This window comes from Carcharhinus amblyrhynchos, chromosome 24 (assembly GCF_965287045.1).
Source record: "Carcharhinus amblyrhynchos chromosome 24, sCarAmb.v2.hapA, whole genome shotgun sequence".
NCBI classification, from domain to species: domain Eukaryota; kingdom Metazoa; phylum Chordata; class Chondrichthyes; order Carcharhiniformes; family Carcharhinidae; genus Carcharhinus; species Carcharhinus amblyrhynchos.
Window position 1 is genome coordinate 32466045 of NC_137347.1, and position 22036 is coordinate 32488080.

Sequence of the window (22036 nt, forward strand, 5' to 3'; positions counted from 1 at the left end):
AGGAGAATGGGGATGAGAAAAACAAAAAATCAGCCATGATTGAAAGGCGGAGCCGAGTGGCCTAATTTTGCTCCAAAGTCTTATGGGAGCCATAAACACAAGGCAGTCACTAATAGTTCCAACAGGAAAATAAGGAGAAATTATTTACTCAGAACGCGACAGGAATATGGGGCTCACCACCAGAGTGGCTGAGACAAAAAGCTTCAATATTTTCAAAATGAACCAATAAAAAGTACATGAGAGCAAAGAGACGCTGAAAGTTTGAAATGAAGTAAATGGAATGGGAGGAGACTGGTGTGAAGTACAAACACTGGCACAGACTGAGTGGGCTGAATAGCCTGTTTCTGTGCTATAATATTGTACATAATTCTATGTATACAACGTAAACTGCATTGATGGAAGCAGAAAGCTGCAAAGGGATGTTGAACGATAGTGAATTAGCAAAACCTTGTAGATGAAGTTCAGTGTGGCCAAGTGTGTGCTCATCCAATCTGGATCAAAAAAGATGGATGAGAATGTTTGCTAAATGGCAAGAAGCTGGAAACTGTGGAGGAGCAGAGATATTTAGAGTCCAAGTACTGATATCACAAAAAAAATCAGTTATAATGGAATGCTGATTTTACATCAAAGGATGACTCTATAAAGTAGGATGCAAAGGGATGAAAATTATATCGCAAGTGAAACATGCAAGATTCTGAAGGTTGACAGGATAGATGCTGGGAGGCTATTTCCAGTGGCTGTGGATTAGGGGCATTGTCTCAGGTTAAGGAGACTGAGGACTAGGATGAAAAATTCCTTCACCTGAAAGGTTGCAAATCTTCTGAATCCTCCACCTCAAGAGGATTGTGGATGGTCAGTCATTGAATATAGTCAAGAGGGAGATTGGTAGACTTTTGGACTCTGTAAAAAAGTTGAGAGATATGGGGACCTGGCGAGAAAGTGGAGCTGAGGTTGACAGATCAATAAACTTTTGGATACTAAGGGAATTACACTGTATTGGAACAGCATAGGAAAGTGCAGCGAGGTAGAAAATTAACTTATTAAATGGTGGAGAACATTCAAAGGACCATATATCTTACTCCTGTTCCTATGAAATTTGTGATGTTCTTATGCTACAGTTATATAAAACTCTGGCTGGACCCCAATCGGAACACCAAGTTCAGTTCTGGAAAACACAGCTTAGGATGCATATATTGACCTTGGAGGGATTACAGTGCATATTCACTAGAATTATATCAAGGTTACGAGAGTTAAACTATGAGGACAGATTGCATCAACTAGGCTTATCTTTCCTTGAATACAAGTTATTTCAAATGATCAAAGGAATTGATAGAAAGAGAGGTGCTATTTCCTCCAGTGGGAGAGTACCAAGTAAGGAGACATAACCTTAAAGTTAGAGCTGGAGTGTACAGGAAGTAATGCCAGGAAACATATTTGGATACAAACTGGTAGAAATCTGGTAACATCTCCCTCAAAAACTGTTGAAACTTGGTTAACTGAAAATGAGAAACTGGAGATTAATTTGTTTGCTATTAAGAGATATGGATACAATAGAAAAGAATTAAGATACGGATCAGTCATGATGAACGGTAGAATGTACTTGAATATACTTGGACTGAATGTTCATAGTGAACTTGAATATACAACAGAATTGCACTGCATCAATAATTTAAACAGTTTCTCTGCATATAAATAGACTCGATTAGTGTGGAGGCTGTGAACCACACTGCAAGGGGCTTCACAGACTTGCCTATGAATGATTTGCAAATTTCATTAATACACTAATTTCCAATCCTCATCTTTTCCTCACAATATCAACCCCATTTGCCAAATTAAATTTTATTCAGCTCAGCTGGGATGTTCCAAACCATAGCTATAGGGTCACAGCTTTATAATTTTACCTTCCTGTAAAGGAAAAAAACTTGCATTTGTATAGTACCTTCACCTCCTTAGGATGCCCTAAAGTGTTTCACAGACAATAAAGTATTTTTTGAGTGTAGTCACTGTTGTAATGCAAAAAACTAAGCAGCCAATTTCAAAACAGCAAGTTCCCACAAAGACAAGTGAGGTAAATGGCCAGACAATTTGTGACGTTGGGATAAATATTGGCCAAGACATTGGGAGAATGTCCCACTCATCTTTGCAATAGGTTCAAGCTATCTTTAATGTTCATCTGAGAGGGCAAATGGGGCCTTTGTTTAAAGTCTCATCCAAAAGAAGGCATCTCTTTCATTGAGACACTTCCTTACTATTGAAAGTTGTGTACAGATAGCACCGAGTGCCTTGGTTCCCTAAGCTGCTGTTCAGCACAAGCTGAACGCTGTTTATAACACTGAAGTTTCATTGCTACAGCTGGTGTCACACAATAGGTTTAAGGCACAGCAGATAAAAGATTAAAGAGTGGATAATGCCATCTACTGGCTATTTTCTGTAGCATTTTCCTCACTAAAAATTTCCTACTTAGGCAAAATTCCTTGAATTCACATGAGTGTCACCTCTTCTGCACATAGCACAACTACCATAGCGGCCTCAATTTTCAAGCTAATCTTCAGATTCCCACCCACTCGTGATGGGGCCCCAGATACCTGTAAACAGGAGGAATTCAATCAGCCTCTGTAGCCTGCTTTAATTAGAGCTTTATACAAAATCAATATCAGTCTCGCCCCTTAATATTCCTATCCCTTTGTGAAAGCCTCTGGGCTTCCTCCACCATTCAATAAGATCAAGGTTGATCTACTCAGCCACAGCTTTTCACACAATCCCCATTTTCCTTGATTCCCTTAGTATCCAAAAATTGGTCAATCTCTGAGTTGAATATACTTACTAACTGCTCTCTCTGATAGAAAATTCCAAAGATTCGCATCTTTCAGGTGAAATAATATCTAACCACTTATACATGGTCCCTTAGTTACAGACTCCCCAACAAAGGGGAAACATTTTCCCAGCATCAATTTTGTCAAGTCCTCATAATTTTATATGTTTCAATTAATTCCCCTTATTCTGTTTAACTCAGGGAATATAGGCCTAGTCTACTTGATCTCCGCTCATTGCACAATCCTCTCATTCCAGGAATCAGTCAAATAACTGTCATTGCAATCATTTTAAGATAACTTGACACTTCCCTAGATAAGGAGGAGTTTGATCTCTCAGGTTTCCTTGGCCATTTGATAAGACCATGACTTTTATGGCCATGGCCTCAACTCCATTTTCCTGCCTGTCTCTTATAACGCAGCTCCATTGATGATTAAAAGTTTAACTCAAGATATACAATGATCAAGCCGCCACTGCATTCTGGGAAGAAAATTCCACACAGACTAATGACTCTGAGAAAAATACTCTCCTTATCTCAGTCTTAAATGGGAGACGTCTATTTCTTTTTAAACTGTGTCCCTAGTTTGTCTCCCGTACAAGGTTAAACATCATCTCAGCATCCACCCACGTTTCATTAAGTTTACTTCTCAGTCTTCCAAACTTCAATCAGTAGGCACAGACAGCATAACCTTTCTTCACAAGATAACCCCTTCATCCCAGGAATTAGTCAAGTGAACCTTCTCTGAAACATTTCCGATGCAATTATACCCTTTCCTAAGTAAAGAAACCAAATACATACACAACTCCAGGTGTGATCTATTAAGGTCTAGTACAGCTGCAAGAAAGCTTCCCTACTTTCACACTCAATTTCCCTTGCAACAAACTCTAATATTCCACTTGCCTTTCTAATCACTTGCTGCACCTGCATATCAACTTTTTATGATGTGTGTGCCAGGACACCAGATTCCTCTTTATCGTAAAGTTCTGTGGTCTCTCTCTATTCAAATGTAATGCCTTCCTATTTTTCCAGCCAAAGTGGACAAGTTCACATTTTCCAATGTTATATTCCATTGTCAAATTATAATCCACTCATTTGATCTGTCTAAATCCCTTTCCGGTCCTCTTGACAGCTTACTTTCCTACCATCATTTCTACCATCTTCATATCATTGGAAAATCTAGCTACCAACTGAAAAAGACCCATTCATTCCCACACTCTGCTTTCTGTTAGCTAACTAATTCATTATCTATGTTAATGTGCTACCCCTTACACCATGAGTTCTTATTTTCAACAAAGCAGATAATCAAATGCCTTTTGGAAATTCTAGTACACCACACTACAGTTTCCCCTTTAGTAATACTGCTTGTTACTTCCTCAAAGAACTCTAATGCTCTAATAAATCAGGCAAACAATTTTCCTTTCACAAAACCATGTTGATTCTACCAGATTGTATTGCAGTTTTCTAAATGTCTTGCTACTGCGTTCCGAATATTGGATTCTAGCATTTAATTTCTATGACTGATGTTAGGCTAACTGGCCTACAGTGTCCTGCTTTCTATCTCCCTCCTTTCTTGAATAGAAGTCTCACATTTGTGATTTTTCAGAATCTAGAGAATTTTAGAAGATCACAGCTAATTCATCTTAGAAGCCAGTTGTAGGATGAAAGCCATCAGGTCTGGATCATAGAATCCCTACAATCAGAAGGAAGTATTCAGCACATCAAGTCTGCACCTTCTTTCTGACAGAGTATCCGACTCAGGTTCTCTCCCTATTCCCATAACCTCATACATTTCCCACAGCTAATCCATCTAACTATATATAGACAGTCATAGAGGTTTACAGCATTGAAACAGGCCCTTCGGCCCAACTTGTCCATGCCACCCTTTCATTTTTAAATCCCTAAGCTAATCCCAATTGCCCACATTTGGCCCATATCCCTCTATACTCATTTTATCCACGTTAACTATCTAAATGCTTTTTAAAAGATAAAATTGTAACCACCTTTACTACTAACTCTGGTAGCTTGTTCCAGACACTCACCATTCTCTCTGTGAAAAAATTGCCCCTCTGGGCACTTTTGTATTTCTCCCTTCTCACCTTAAACCTATGCCCTCTAGTTTTAGACTCCCCTACCTTTGGGAAAAGATATTGACTACGTACCTTGTCTATGCCCCTCATTATTTTATAGATCTCTATAAGGTCACCCCAAACCTCTTGTGCTTCAGAGAAAAAAGTCCCAGTTGGGACACCAAGGGACAATTTAACACGGCCAAACCACCTAACCTGCACACCTTTGGACTGTGGGAGAAAACTGGTACAGACACAGAGAATGTGCTAACTCCACACAGACAGTAACCCAAGGCCAGAATTCAACTTGGGTCGCTGGAGCTGTGAGGCAGCAGAGCTATTGTGACACCATGCCACCCCAAATCAACCTTTAGTTTTAATACTTTTTCCAGTCTGTTTTCCCTAATGATTGCTTTAAGTTTCTCCCTCCCTTTTAGCTCTTTTCCAGTGGTCTTGTGATGATTTTGTGTCTTCTACAGTGAAATCAAACACAAATATCTCTTCAATGTTTCAATTTCCTTGTTTCCCATTATTAATTTTAGTCCCACCCTCTAAATGACCAATGCTCACTTTAGTTACTCTTTTCTATTTTAAATACACGTAGAAACTGTTTCTATATTTCTAGTTAGTTTTCACTCATACACTAATTACTTTCTTCTCATATGTTTTAGTCATTCTTTGCTAGCTTCTTAAATCCAATCCTTTGACCCACCATCAATCCTTGCAGTGTTATACACCTTTTCTTTCAATTTGATTCTATTCTTTATTAGTTTAACCATGTTTGGTGTATCCTTCTCATAACTTTTCTTATTCAGTGAAATATATCCTTGCTGAGAGTTGTGAGACATCTCCTTAAACATGTGCCATTGTTTTTACTACTGTCTTCCCATTTAATCTATTTGCTTAGCTCACTTTAGCCAACTCTGTCCTCAAACTGGTGGAATTAACTTTATTTAAGACACTAGTCTCAGAAGTTTTCTGGCATTTTCTCTTTTGGTTTCAGATTCCAGTATTCGCAGTAATTTGCTCTGCTATTCTTACCTGTGCCAAACTGATTCTATGTCCTGATCTTCTGAACTAAGGTCATCTATTACTACTGCACTGTCATCTTTAATTAACAGAATTACCCCAAATTGAATTCGCCCTCAAACTGAATGAAAAATTTTCTCATGTCATGATCACTGCTACCTTTTACTAGGAGATTATTAATTAATTCTATCTTATTCCATATCATCACGTCTGAAATAGCCTGCTCCCTGGATGGTATTAGAATATACTGTTCTTAAGAAATTGACCAGAATATATTCTATGAACTCATTTTCCAAGCTCCCTTTGTCAAACTGATTTGCCCAATCCATATGAGAATAAAATCACACGTAATTATTCCAGATTTCCCTACAAACCCCATTTCTTTTCCTACTCTATTCTACAGCTTGGTTTGTTAGGGGGCCTAAATAACTATTCCCACAAGTGACTTCCTACCTCTGCTATCAAACGAGAAAATGCTGGAAAATCTCTGCAGGTCTGGCAGCATCTGTGAGGAGAGAAAAGAGCTAATGTTTCGAGTCCAGATGACCCTTTGTCAAAGCTTTGACAAAGGGTCGTCTGGGCTTGAAACGTCAGCTCTTTTCTTTCCTCACAGATGCTGCCAGACCTGCAGAGATTTTCCAGCATTTTCTCTTTTGGTTTCAGATTCCAGCATCCGTAGTAATTTGCTTTTATCCTACCTCTGCTATTTCTTATCTGTACCCAAACTGATTCCATATCCTGATCTTCTGAACTAAGGTCATCTATTACTACTGCACTGTCATCCTTAATTAACAGAATTACCCCACCGTCTTACTTAGCTTCCTGTCCTCGAGAAATATCAGTATTTAGGTGCTAGCCTTGGTTACCTTGCAAATACATCTCTGAACTGGCCATCAGGTCATATGTATTTATTTCTGTTTGTGCTATCAATTCATCCATTCTGTTACAAATGCTGCATGCATTCAGATAAAGAGCCTTTAAATATGTATTTTCATGATTCTTGTAAACTCCAGCCTTATCTGCACTTTTATACTTCCTTCCTGCCCCATTCTGGATATCATTTCAATGTCGCTACCCTGCTCTATTGCCTCGCCTTTTCTCTTTATTTTACATCTCCTCTCACACAATCCCTCACCACCCCATCCAATCACCCCCATTTTTCTACCATCCTTGTCCAAAGACACCCCAGAACCTAGCATGGTTCAGGCAAAGATCACCACCTCCCTCATTACAGGAGGCAGTGGCCCATGAATTGAAATCTATTTCTCCCACCAGTTTTTGAGCCACAAACCCAACTCTCTAATTTTACTTACCCTATACCAATTTGCTTGTAATTTAGGCAATAATCCAGAGATTACTTTAGTATTTCCGCACTTGCACTCGTAATTTTTTTCTGTTCCTCCACTGCTCCTAGCTTTTCACCATACAGAAAATCAAATGTTTAAAATCCAAAGTGGATTACTTCACACTTAACCATATTGAATGGCATCCATCACAGTTTTGCCTATTAACAATCTACTTATGTCCCATTAAACATTATATGCATGTTGTAATCACACTGCTACATCATGGGGACCACTCACTCTGCACTACAATTATCACCTCAACATGGTGGGTGGGGGAGGAGAGAGAGAGAGAGAAAGAGAGCACTGAGACAGACATTCACAGAAAAATGAACTCAGAGCACCACACTGGCACTCTTCCATACCTGTGTGTGGATTTCTTCATTGATAGAACGTTTGGAGTCTTGTTTCTTCTTCACAGCGAGCAATTCCACTAATGGGCGAATAGTCATTCCCTGTCAGGTAAACAGATCCAATCAGCACAGTGCACAAATAATTTCACTGCAGAGTCAACCAATGTTCTGCCAGGAGTGACAGTTTAAAGTGATTTTCTGTTGATATGTTGGATTCACCACTGGTGCTTTCATTTACAACAACCTGCATTCATATAGCACCTTTAACATACAAAATGTCCCACGGTGTTTCACAGGAATGATAGTAGCCAAAATATCAATGCCAGGTAGCTCTTCAGGAGTGTCTTAAAGGAGAAAGAGATTGGGAGGTGGAGAGATTTTACGATGCAATTCCAGATCTTCAGCTTAAGCAGCTGAAAGTACAGCTGGGAATGGTGGAACAATTAAATTGGGATGTGCAAAATCTAACCTATTGAGGTTCCAAAGTCAAATAACAGGCTGATCACCAATTTAGTTTACAGGACACAGAGTCTGTTGTGCATAATTGTGAAAACCTGCGATATAAAAAGGGGAAAAACCACAATTATATAAGAATAAATTGTCACCACTGTTAATGCTCAGCAACTCCCTTCTGCTGCTTTCTCATGCAGTGGTATACTGGATGAGCTTAAATTTACAAAGGGTACAAGATGTGCCCCAAGATAATCCCTCAATGCAAAACTCTTGTCCTGCTCAAAGTGATAGGTGCAGTTGCTGAGCGAGTGTTAGAATCTCTAGGTTCTTCATTCACTGGTCATAGCACTGCTGTAGGTAACAGTCAGGATGCCGTGGCAGGAGTGGGAGCAACTGTCTTCCTTCCTGTTGACCCCACCCTGCTGCCCCCTCCCTGAATTCTTTCTCCTGCTGCTCCCTCCCCAACTCCTCTTCCTGCTGCTCCCTCTCTGACCCTTGAAGGCACTGCTTGTACCCTTTGTGAATTTAAGCTTATGCAATACATTGCTGCATAAACATTGCAGCAAGTTGTAATCATCCATCACTCATGCTTGCTGACATACACTGGTTCCTGGTCTGGTAACATTTCAATTTTTAAATTCTCATCCTTGGGTTCAAATCCCTCCATGTCTTGGCCCTTCCCCATTTCTGTAACTTCCTCCAGCACCATAACACTCCAAGATCTCTACCCTCTAATCCTGTCCCCCAACCTATCCCCTATTTCAATTGCTCCTGGAGTTATGGAATTTCCTCCTTAAACCTCTTGACATCTCTACTTCTATTTCTTTAAGCTGTGCTATAAAAATTAAACCAAGTTTTTGTTCACCTGTACTAGTTTCTGCTCGTGTGGCTTAGAAGCTGCTCCTGCTACATGCTACAAGATGTCCTATCACATTAAAGACACCATATGATTCCAAGTTGTTGATCATCTAGAATCCCCACAGCAGAGAATGGTCATAGATCCAGATTCCCTCTGGCCCACCACACCCCGGCCCAGTGTGCACTCATATGCAAATGCGCTTGGTCCAGCGTATGTTTGCACACAGCCCAACTCATGCTTGCACAAGGATGTGCATGGCCCCCAGTGCATGCTCACAGAAATGTGTCCGATTCAGTGTGTGCACCCAAAAACGTGCACATCTCCAACATCACATACAGAAACAACTTGTGTACCTCAACACAGAAACATGAATGCCACAGCGCACACAAGTACAACATACGGCGCATACATGGAAATATATAAGCAGAACATAAACTAGAAAATAAACAAACCTGAACAAAGACGGTAAAGAATATGACGGTGATAATGGCAGTAAGGAACAAGGCTCGAGGGAATGACTTTTTCAGCAGATAGCCGAGTGAGAAGGCGATGGCTCCTCGTAGCCCCCCATATGAGATTATAAACTGATCCTTGGGGGTAAGTTTCACAATGCGAAATTTGTTAATTATTAAAGTGAGACCCAGGACTCCTGAAAGAAAACAGCACAGTTACATGTACAGCATCGTTCTACAAAATTTCTAGTGTTGTTTTTGCTCTTTGGGATCACTTGAGAAAGTCACCAGATGTGAACTCAGTGCTAGCACTTCTCTCTCGGTCAGAATTTTGCAGATTACCATCTCACTTCAGAGATAAGTTCACATAATCTAAAGGGGAAGTATGAGCACGCACAGAGTATGTGTGCACAGCAATGGAGAAGTGCATGCTCCTCGCATACAGCAGACACTGCGGTTCCTGACATTATTAAAAATAGTTTGTCACTTATTTACTCATTCGCTAATGCAATGAATACAAGGGTTAACAGAAACAAGATTGGGCTCATTATCAACAGTTGGTATAAGAGATGAAAAGATATCCAACAATCCTGGAGCAGTGTCATGCAGATTCTCAATTCCTTAATGAAGTTTTCAGATCAGATATGCTTGTCGAGTTCTAGTTTCCTATAGTTGAGTTCGATGTTAGAATAATAATTTCTGTAATCGATTTGTTTCCTTGCACCAGCTCAGTTTCTCTTTGCTGATAGCTTCAGGGTTTAAGAGGCTGGGAACGAGCATACTCCCAACTGACTGCTCAGCAGCACCTAATGATAGTGTGGGACAGATGTGGGAATACACATTCCCAAGGTGGACTGCATAGTGGTTAGCACTGCTGCCTCACAGCATCAGGGACCTGGGTTCAATTCCCAGCTTAGGTCATTGCCTGTGTGGAGTTTACATGTTCTCCCGTGTCTGCGTGGGTTTCTTCTAGGTGCTCCAGTTTCCTCCCACAGTGCGAAAGGCGTGCTGGTTACGTACATTTGACCCGAACAGGTGCCAGAGTGTGGCGACTAAGGGAACTTCACATAACTTTATTGCAGTATTAATGTAAGCCTTACTTGTGACTAATAATATAAATTTTAACTTTGAATAGTCATGCTCCCTCTATACCATCTCATCAAACACTTCTGGGCAGGTTCAGCACATATTATAAATAAAGTTCCTGCTACAATGTCTGTCAAACACTCCCAGGGTAAGCTGGTTACAACTAAATTGCATTTATGGTGACCAATAACAAACTAACTCCAAAAGCAACCGATTTAATTGTGAATTCTATCGCTGACAATCAAGCATGGGGTCAACAATGTGTGTTTGCTAGAGGTTCTTCTCTTCCCTTTATAGCCATCAGCCTCAATAAACAGCACTGGGAGGGGGACATATGATAGTGAAGTGGGACTGGCTTGAGGCTGCACCCTCCAAGCGTGCAGTACCTTTTAAGTCTTACCTAGGACTCGACCAATCAAGCAGAGTATCAGTGTGCAACTGATGAAGATCCAGTCCCACTGATGTTCACCGGCAAGTGTGGACACACCCAAAAAGATGAAGATGAGAGTCTCACTCACGCTGCTCCACATCTTCAGGAAATATTTGATGGTGGTGTGAGATTTATGAGAGATGTTAGCCTCTACATAAGGGCGCATGACCACTCCACAGGCAATGAGGCTGCAAAACAAACACCAACATGAACCTGATTACCAAAAAAAGACTATGCACATGTTTCACCATTGGAAATTCTTTTCAAAGAAGGCAATGGGATACAGCAGGAAACATATAGTGCAAGAGAAAGAAGAGTCCATCCTATGTACCCCAGAAACTATGTGTCCTTTCTCTCCTCTAAAGTTCCCCACCACCTTGAAACTAATCGCTTCTCAACCATTTCAGAACAGTCTGGCTTTCTGCTTCCAACCACATATATATCCCATCACAGTTTAGCCTATTCTTGCTTCCTCAACACCCTCTCTGCCCAAGAACAGTCTTCCCCTGAACAGTGTGATCATTCCACTATGAACAGTCTGTCTTACCCACACGCTTCAAAACCCATCCCTCAGAACAGTCTTCCCATTCCACTTCCTAACCTGCCTCCAAAAGATTATTCCCCCCTCAAACCCGACCCCAAGAATCATTCTGCCCCTCTCCAACCCAAACCAATCCTCCCTCAACTCCAGATTCACAGCAATATGATTTTCTCTTAATGTCTGAAATGGTGCAACAAACAGCAAAATTGTGTCAAACTGCTGCAGTGTACCTGCATCACAAGGACAGCAGGGATTCAACAGGGTGGCTTACCACCATCTTCTCAAGGGCAATTAATAAAGGGTATTGAATGCTGGCCTTCCCAACGACGCCCACATGCAAAGAGCAAATAAAAATACAGGAATTTTCTCCCCTATTGACCCCAACACTTCCCACATGCTGGAACAGGCCATTCTTTAATCATCAGCATTAAGCATAGCCTTGCACCAAGAACCAGCAATTGGCCCGAGAGAAGAAATCCAACATATGAATAGTAACCATCTACCATTGCAAGAAATGGAAATAGCTTGATTTGCACATGTCAATGCAGTTAACTGCTCAGTAATTTCGGGGACACTTACGCCATGATTCCTGAGAGATGGAAGATCTCTGAACACAAATATGCCATGTAGCTGTAGAGGAAAACGAAGAGAGGCTCGATAACACGAAGACGGGCTGTAAAGCGGGAGGTGAAGGCAGCGATAAATCCAAAGAGAACCCCGACAAAGACACCTCCGAAAGCTACCACAAAGAAGGATAGGATTCCCAGGATCACGTCCTTAGCGCTGATTTCGTTAAGACAAGAGTATTCCTCAAGGAGGTGATAGAGCACCTGCACAATTAACACACACAAGTTATACAGCTCAGGAGCATTGTACAATCATATGGTGTAGTGTTTGGGGGACACAGAGCTGGGGCCAGGTATTGGGGAAGGGGGGGGGCTGGGCATGGGGGCCGGTGTGGAATTGGGCATGCTAAATGTAAGATAAAGGTTGGTGGTCACAGAAAAGGGAGTGTTGGAAGCTGGGCATGAGAAGTGTCACGCACTGAAGGAGTAGTAGGTTGGTTGTACGGAATGGGCATGGGTCAGCTGTATGGGTACCAGAGTAAGTGGTGGGTTAGCCATGGAAGGAGGTGTGGGGCCAGCTGCTGGAATGAAGTGCCTAATGTAAGCTATCACACTTACCACAGTGACTGCATCATTGAGCAGAGACTCTCCAAACACCAGGATGTGCAACAGTTCATTGATGTGAATCTCTTCAAAGACAGCCAGCACCGCCACAGGATCCACAGCAGAGATGATGCTGCCAAACAGCAGATTAGGCAGTACAGTGATGTTTTCCAGTCCGGATCCTTTGATCTGGCACACTGCATACAGCCCCAACCCAACAAAGGCTGCATTAAACAGTGTCCCAATCACAGCAAAGCTCAGGATTGTTCCCAGGTTCTCAGAGAAAGGCCGAATAGGTAAGAAGTAACCGGCATCCAGAATGATGGGTGGCAGGAGATAAAAAAAGAATACATCTGCCTTCAAGATGGGTGGATCTTCTCCCACAGTCTTTAGCAGACCTCCAACTATCAGACCCACACATACCAGCAGGCAGCTCTCTGGAACAACTGTTGATAGCTTTGGGAGGAAATGAAAACCTAAAAATGCAAAATAACAATCAGCAAACTATCCCAGTTAGTAACTTGTTGGTAACAGTGGAGAGAGAGAGATTGTCAGATGCTCATTGACTCCTCCTGACAGTCACAACTAGGCAAGTGTGAAAGCAACACAGAACAGATAATCATCTTTAGCAAAATGTTATTTAAATTTGAACCTACCTTAAATTTGGCAAATGCATTTGTATTACATATCATAACTTCCAGAGAGATGTAAAAACAAACATAGTGGGCCTGCAAAAACAGAGTTTAATGGCAACAGTGCACTAGTGAATAGGGTCCAAGCAAAATATTAAAGTACAAAGGCTCTTTATCTGAATCTGAGAAGAATTTGCAATAAAATAGATGAATTAGCAGTGCAAACAGATTAATAGTTTAGATCTAATTAATGTTACAAAAACATTTTTATGAAGGGATCAAAGTTGGGAAACAGGATATATTTCAAAAAGACAAGCAGAATAGAAAAAGAGGTACTGAAGCTCTGATAGTAAAGGACGACACAAGGATAATAGCAAGAAAGGATCTGACTAGGTGAAGATGATCAGAAAGAAAATCATACATGGAGATTAAAAATGAAATGGATCAGAAAATGCTTGTGGGTGTTGATTAAAGGCCCCCTAACTAAATTCATTAACAAAAAAATTGAAGTGTATAATAAATACCATGTAATAATGGTGGGGGACCTTAATCTTCATATAGACTGGAGAAATCAAATTGGCAACGGTAGTCCGGGAGAGGAGCTGTAGTATGCTTTCACAATAGTTTCCTGCAACAATACACTGTGAACCAACTGGGGATAAAGATATTTTAAATCTATTATTGTGTAATGAGGCAGGGCTAATTAGTAATCCCATAGTAAAAGATGCTCTGGCAAAAAGTGATCACAATACAACTGAATTCCACATTAAGTGTGAGAGTGATATATTCCAGTCTTGAACAAGAATCTAAAACAAAACTCATTACATGGGTATATGGGGAGAGTTGGCTCAGGTTGATTACGTAAACAGAATAAGAAATGCAGTTAATAATAAAGAAAGATGCACCTCTGATTTACTAGGGAACCAATTTCTTTCTCGCCAGTCTTTGAGCCCTTTATCTAACTCTCTGATTTTTTATGTACCCCATGTCAATTTGCACATGGCTCAGATGATAATCCAGACATTATAACCTTTGAGGTTCTGCTTTCTAATTTAGTGCCAAACTCCTCACATGATGCCCTGATTTTCACAGTAACTCGCATGTGAATGTAAGCCTACCAATGACTAACAAATAAATAAACTTTGATGGCTAAAAAATTATCTACCTATTCTCTTAACTCTCAAATGGTCAAACTTCCAGGAAAGACAAAGAAAATGCTTCAAAGACATTCTGAAGGTCTCCTTGGAGCATGGTAGCATTAACATTAATGATGAGAAAGAGCTTAATAATGAGGCAAAGTAATGGCAGAAAAGGAAAAAGGAAGCTAATTCTGCATTCCAGATCCCACTATTCTGCCCCAAGTTCCCAAAGATCTGTCAGTCAAGAATCAGCCTGCTCATCACTTGAAGACCCAAGGCAAAAATTCAGCTGCGTAGATGTCATCCTCAAATCAAGGGACAAACGACCATAACTCAGCAACCTAAGTATCTCACCCAAGAACACATTAGTACTTATGAAATGGCTTACTCCAGCTAGTTTACATGAAATTATAATCCTCATTAGTGGCCTCAGGTGTTGCCATTGCCAAATTGAAAGCAAGTAGTACTTTTAAGTTCCTTAGCCTTGTGACAATCAAAAATCAAGGTAATATTTTAAATCATCTGTCTCTCACTTTTGAAAAGCTGGCACATTCTGCACAATTAAAAAATGTCTGCACCTAACACAGTCATCACAGGATTAAACTTCTGTATATTTTATTCTGATTCAGCATTATCTTCATCCACTTCCTCAACATTCTCTTATATACCATTGCAGGATCCTGTCACTCCATTTGGGCAGTTCACTGCATAACGAAACTTGGAATCACATCTGAAGCAAAAATTAATTGCTCCGAGAATTTCTAAGAAATTAATTCTCCTAATGTTGTTATTCTGTTTTTAATTCTGTTATGATAGCCAGATTAAAAGTTTATTTATTAGTCTCAAGTAAGGCTTACTTTAACACTGCAATGAAGTTGCTGTGAAATTCCACTAGTTGCCACAGTTCGGTGCCTGCTTGGGTCAATGCACCTCACCAGCACATCTTTCAGAATGTGGGAGGAAACCGGAGCACCCAGGCATGGGTAGAACATGCAAATTCCACACAGATAGTGACCCAAGCCAGGAATCGAACCTTGGCACTGTGAAGCAGCAGTGCTAACGATTGTGTTACTGTGCCACTCATAGTTTAGTTAATGGTGATTAGTTAAAGGTGTTTCCATCCACCTTCTGGTCAACCTTAATCCTTCCGTTGATATTGATACCTCTGTCTGGACTAATTTGAAATCTGACAATCATTGAATCTTCTATTTCTGTGTCACCCTGGAGTGTCTCAGTTTTCCACGATAGCTGAAGGAAATAACTGTTTGCCTAGGATTTGTTTTAAGACAATAAAAATCTGACCCAAAGTTACTTTCTCCAAGAACTTGCTGCCTGCCCATATGAGACACCCACCTTAGCACAATCCAGTACCTTGAGCATTACTACTGATCCAGGATTCCCCAAATTGAACTTCCTCAACCTGTTGAAGTCCACAATGGAGAGAGCATCCATTTTCTAAAATCTATCAAATTCTAATCATATCTCATAGGCATTTAGCAAGATCAGCTTTCTTTTGGATGTCATTTAAAAGTTCCATTAAAAGGTTTAAATCACCATATCCAACTGACAAGAATCATCTCAAAATATTTTACTCTCATTTTACTTCTTGTAGAATGCAACAATATCAAGATAATGTATCCTTACCAAAGAGATAATAAATGTCAACTTCATTCTTCCACTGGTCATATGGGGACTGCAAAAATATTAAGAAGTTGCCACAGTCCCAGATGACCATAGGCTGCTCTCCCCTTTGAGCGGAAGAGCTGACTGGTGGTGATTTTAACCCAAGCATTACCACACCTCAGGCAAGGGGCAAGATTGAGAAAGTGGGCCTTCATGAACAACCTCAGCTGGTATGGGAATTGAACCCACGCTACTGCTGTTGCTCTGCATCAAGAACCAGATACGCAGCCAACTGAGCTAACCAAGGAATTGATAGTGGAAAAGCGATTGCTGAAGATGGGACAGTCCAGAACAAAGCAGCATAACACAAGATATTGAGAAATGAGGAGTAGGTCATTTGGTCCATTGATCCTGTTCTGCTATTCAATAAGATCATGGCCTTAATGACACTTTCCTGCCTTAAGTTTAAAATTAGGATTAGGTTGGTCAAAGTTACATCAAAGTCCTTCCTCACTCCAGGGTAGTGGGAATTTGGAACCTCTCCCCTCAAATACTACTGAGGCAGGGGTCATTTGAAAATTGAGACTGATAAGACTTTGTTAGGCAACGGTATTAAGCAATATGGATCTAAAGATAAATAAAGGTGCAGATCAGCTGTAATCTAACAATGATAGAACAGACTTGAGTGTTTGAATGGTGTGCTGCTCCTACATTAGTAAACATAAGGGGGCTATATTTTCATAAAAAAACTAAGTAGTACATTTTTGATCTGAAAGACTGACTGATGTTAAAAAAAATAAGATTCAGAATTCACAAGATATTAAAATCAACACCTCAAGCAGAGAGGGCCCCAAAATAAAGCTGGGCATCACAGCTAACAGCATGGGGATAGAAAAGATTCCATGTAATCGTGAATCTACATTAAGCCTCCCTCAGACCACAGCTGAAGGACTATGTGCAATTGTGTGCTCTACATTAATAGAAGGATGTTGAGGCAGTAGGGAGAATACAGTACAAAATACAATAGAATAAAGAACAGTACAGCACAGGAACAGGCCTTTCAGCCCTCCAAGCTGTGCCGATCATGTTGTCCTATCAAAGCCAACAGCTTATATTCCTCTATTCCTTGTTTGTTCATATGCCAATCAAGATAAGTCTTAAATGTGACTAATGTAACTGCCTCAACCACCTCACTTAGCAATGCATTTCCAGGCCCCCACCATCTTTTGTGTAAAAAAAAATTTCCCCATCAATATCAATATGATGCTGTATTTAAACACAAATACACGGATTTGAACTGGGGCTTTTTTCAATGGAAAACAGGGCAATTTGAAAAAGTCATTTAACAGGGTAGCTACAAACAGACTTTCTGGTGATGTCTAGAATGAGTAAACCTAGATACAACTGCAGGAGAAACATTTGCAATACCAGCATTAGCGATTGAAACAAGAACTGTGCTAAAATTATATTGGATTGCTGATAGAAAGTAATGGGAATCAAGGGATATAGGAACTGATCGGGCACATGGAATAGGATTTTTTTTATGTAGACGGTAAACATCAACATATTCAGGCTAGGTTGAATGGCCTGTTTCTGGTATATGTTTATCAGACTAAGCACATCACTTCAACAGCCCATGTCTGTTTTTGAAACTGAACGTTGAGGTTTATCAACATGCTGGTATTTCACCATCAACATTGAGTCAGCAGCCACGCGACTTGTGTGATTTTGAAAAACAATATCTGAATTGTGCAAAACTGTTCATTATTGTTCATCACATTCCAAATTGCTCAGACAAGGAAAAACCAAGTATGGGAATTGCTGACTGTCTTGATGCCCTAAGTGCCTGTAATAGGAGGTACTTCAGTGAGAAATGACACCCCCTCGACTGAGTGTGGCACCAAGGAGTTTCAGTACTACTTAGACCAGGGAAAGAAATCATGGGCTGTGGTGTTTTTCCGGTTTCCAGGCCTCTTATTACCCTTGCTCCCCACATTATTTATTTTCCCTTTTCAAGTTTCACTAGTCAATTTAGCAAACAATCACAAAAGGGTCTCGATAAAATGATAACGCCCATTGCTGGTATCTGGTTACAAATATTGTCCAATATATATACAGCATTGGTGTTTAATATGAGCACCAATGATAATGTTAGTTTGTGTACACACCATAGACAATCCCACCACAATTACTAAACAAAGTAGAGTACAAATTTCATTTTAACAGCACTGTGCAATATTGTTAATTTGACAGGAAAATATTATACTAGTGACTTATAACACTGTGCAGACAACAACACTGATTTCAGTGACAGCTTCAGCTCTCGTTAACATGTTCTGCACATTGCACTATCATATGGGCGGACTCCATGACAGTAAATTAGTAATTAGGATAAGATTCAATATTTGCAATCCAGTAACTAAACAGGATTTTTCCATTCTGTAGGTGTAGATGATTTTTTTCTGCCTTCCACAGAAGAGATGTAGTTGGATTCTATCTGATCAGTAATCTCACAGGAAAGAAAGATCAATGATTCCTGAAGAGCAAAGTGGAACGATTGAACAACACAATCTTCAGTCAGTGAGGAGGAGTGTTGGAGACCTCAATTGTCTCTGTGCGACACAACTTTTAAGAGGGAATAGGATATGAGATTGAATGGTTTATAATATCTATATTTTCTTGATCAACTAGTTTGATTTTCATTTCTGACTGCAACACAACTTTATCCCAATATCTCAAAAAAATCATAAAAAGCACTAATATAGAAATTAATGGAAAGGATTCTTGAGAGGCATGTGCGAGGTAAACTAGCTTAAACAGGACAAAATCAGTAGGCTCTGAAGAATCAAAGAGATTTAAAACATGAACTCTGTTCCTCTCTTCACAGACTTATTGAGTTATCCCAACATTTTCTGTTTTATATTGTATTAGCAGTTGGTCATCTGGCTCCTTAATCCTGCTGTTATTTGATAACATTGTCTAAATTATACCAGAGCCTGCAATTCAAAAGTACTTAACTGCAAAGCAATTCAGGACATTATGAAAACTGCTGGTTTTGTCTTTCTTTTGTTACACTTGCGTGCAGTAGACAGAGTGGTTACAGCAAATTGTGAAACTTGAGGCCCAATGTTGAGTCTCTAAGGATAATTAATCACTTAGTGATTAACTGATGTTAGGAAAGTGACAACAAAGAAATGACTAGAGTTACAAAACACTTCAACTCTAGCTAATACGGCCTTCCCATTTACAAAACCAAAGTTTAACAATTTTTGAACAATGTAAATTTACAGCCTATTCTCAGGTTCCACATGATGTTGTATTATATTTGTATTAAATAAATGTACAAATAGGATTTAAAATTTCTAATTGTTGTTTGAAATATGAGAGAGGCAAGAAAATTAAGTGGAAAAATATCATTCATAAAGAAGCATTTCCGACAGCAAAATCTCAAGTTTTCTAGAAGCATTTAAATCACAGTTTAGGGATTCTATAATGATCGTTTATAACAAAAAACCTTGTTGGCTGTTGCTCTGAGATTTCAGTGGATTTTTTTGCTAACCTCCACTGGATGATCAGGAATCTTCATCCCAGAGAAACGTTAATCTTACAATGTAAGCACATTCTGCTAGATTTTAAACAGGATGGTACAGATGGGTGGAGTGAACCTCAGTTAGAATAGAAATTTGTAAAACTTTTCTTTAAGCAATCTCTTAATGACAAATGGGAAACTCATTGCCAGACTTTGCAAAACTAATAAACTGGGTGACAGTTAGTCTACAACTTGTACTGCATCACTCCCGGTTTGTTTTTTTAACATTTATTTTGATGAGGCCCAACATTCTCAAACATCTGGTACATCAACACAGCATATCATAAGAATTGTATCTGCAATTAAAATTTTAGACTGTTATGTATATGTTGGTTAAAATTCAGAAGAGTATTTGAGAACTGTACAGTCTTTAATTTTGTGGTATTAAAAAGTGACCATCCCTCCCTCAACCTCCACCTCCCTTCAAATGACCTCAAACACCAACCTCTCCCCCACCCTCCTATGACTTTCTCCACACCTCCTTTGACTCTGACCCCACTCCTTCTCTGACCATTTCCCACCACACCTCTGACCACTTTGGTTTGTTGTTATATATTTAAGTAATTGCGTGATTGCTTCAAGAGCTGGTAAATGACCTGATGGTGATGCCATTTAGAACGTTTCACAGGCTGCTGTTTAGTTTCAGTTTTGTCAAGTGCACTGAACATCTCTTTCAATAAACTGGTTATGTGTTACTTAGAATTTACGTGTGCAAACCACATCTTTTTCTTTTTGTTTAAAGACACCACAACCCCTAACATAGTTAGGGCATTACAAAAAGAAAATTGGCAACGAGGCGGAATTTTGTCTTGTGAAGAACATCAAGAAAAGGTTTTAAGGTGGTAGAAAACACATTGGGTCCTCGCAGTTAAATTATTGCAAAGCTGGGGAAAATCAACAACAGGATTAAAAATTAAAGTGCCAGTGAAGGATGGCCAAGTAAGAAAAAAGCCCTGTGTTTTAAAAGAAGTATTTTTTTAAAATCAGAGAAGGGAATCAAGTGGAAGGCAAAAAGCAAATGAATGCTGGAGCAAAGATAGGAAATTCAAGAATTGCGGCAAAATGAGTCACATCGCAGAAGTTTGTTGGGCTAGTCCAGACCGTCGAGAAGAACATTCAGAAGAATCTGGGTACCTTCAAGAAGTATAAGTTGCATTCTAAAAAATAATTTACAACATGAAAAAAAAATTATGCCCGTGACGAATAATGCCTAGAAATATGAAGAAGAGTTCCAACTGAATGTCTTATCCATGCAGGGTGGATCACATAGACTTAGGGTGATTCTGAAGTTAAGGGAAAACCTATTAGGATGGAGATTGATACTGGTGCTGCTGTATCATAATTCTGATACTACATACCAATAAAAGCTGAAGAATTTTCCTTTGAAACCAGTTAATGTGATTTTAAGGACATACACTGAAGAAATCATACCATTAAAAGGGTGCACCATGGCCAACATAGAGTTGAGTGGACAAATAGTGCAGTTGCCTCTCCATGTGGTCTATGGCAATTTTCTATTTGGGAGATCATGCTTGGAGAAGATAAAGCTTCACTGGAGTGTTGTTAACAGATTGACCAATGTCAAAACAGACCTACAGCACCTTCTGGATAAATACAACAGTGTGTTTGAAGAGACTCTTGGTTCAACAAAGGGAGTTCAAAATAAAGCTTAATGTCAACCATAAAGCCTCAAAGCAAGAGCAGTGCGATATGCAATTCACCCCATGGTTGAAGAACAATTAGTATGACTTGGTAACACTGGTGTGTTACAGCCAGTTACAATGAGTGACTGGGCTGCCCCCTCCAATGTATCTGTCATGAACCAGATGGTTCAGTTCCCATTTGTGGCGATTTTAAAACAACCATGAATCCAGTGTTGTATAATAAATATCCGCTTCCTTCAATTAAACATTTGTTTGCTGGGTTATCAGGCGGGCCGAAATCCTGCAAGATTGATCTTTCACAAACACTTTTACAGATGAATGTAGCCATTTAATCTCAACCATTACTTGCCATCATTACTCATCAAGGTCTTTTTCATGATAAAAGATTGCTTTTTGGAACAACACCCACACCAGCCCTATTGCAAAGATCGATGGATCAGATTTTAAGTGGTCTCTCTGGTTTACGATGTTGCAAGGATGATGTTCTAATTACAGGATCCCATGAACAGGAGCACTTGGGTAATTTAGAAGTAACACTGGAATGTCTTCAAGCACATGGTCTGCGTGTCAAGAAAGAGAAGTGTGACTTTTTCCAGACATCCATCCAATATTTGAGTCATGTTATAGATTGTAAAGGCTTACATAAAGCACCTATAAAGATTAGAAGCACCACGTCAGTCAAATGTCACACAGTTGATGTAAATTATTATGGAAAACATATTGCTGACTTTGCTACATTGTTCAAGCCAATATATAATTTACTATGTGTGAAACAGTCATGGGACTGGACAACAGA

At 39.7% G+C, this 22036-nt stretch overlaps 1 protein-coding gene across 1 annotated transcript in view; it reads right to left on the minus strand.

Annotated features, from left to right (window-relative positions):
* Positions 1-22036, minus strand: part of LOC145358005 (sodium/hydrogen exchanger 1-like) — a 57031-nt gene that overhangs the window by 23512 nt on the left and 11483 nt on the right. The window contains exons 2-6 of the mRNA XM_080211680.1: positions 12609-13069; positions 12004-12254; positions 10854-11071; positions 9368-9564; positions 7616-7705 (exon numbers count right to left, since the gene is read on the minus strand). Of these exons, the coding sequence (XP_080067806.1) occupies positions 7616-7705; positions 9368-9564; positions 10854-11071; positions 12004-12254; positions 12609-13069 (1217 nt within the window). The remainder of the gene's footprint in view (positions 1-7615; positions 7706-9367; positions 9565-10853; positions 11072-12003; positions 12255-12608; positions 13070-22036) is intronic.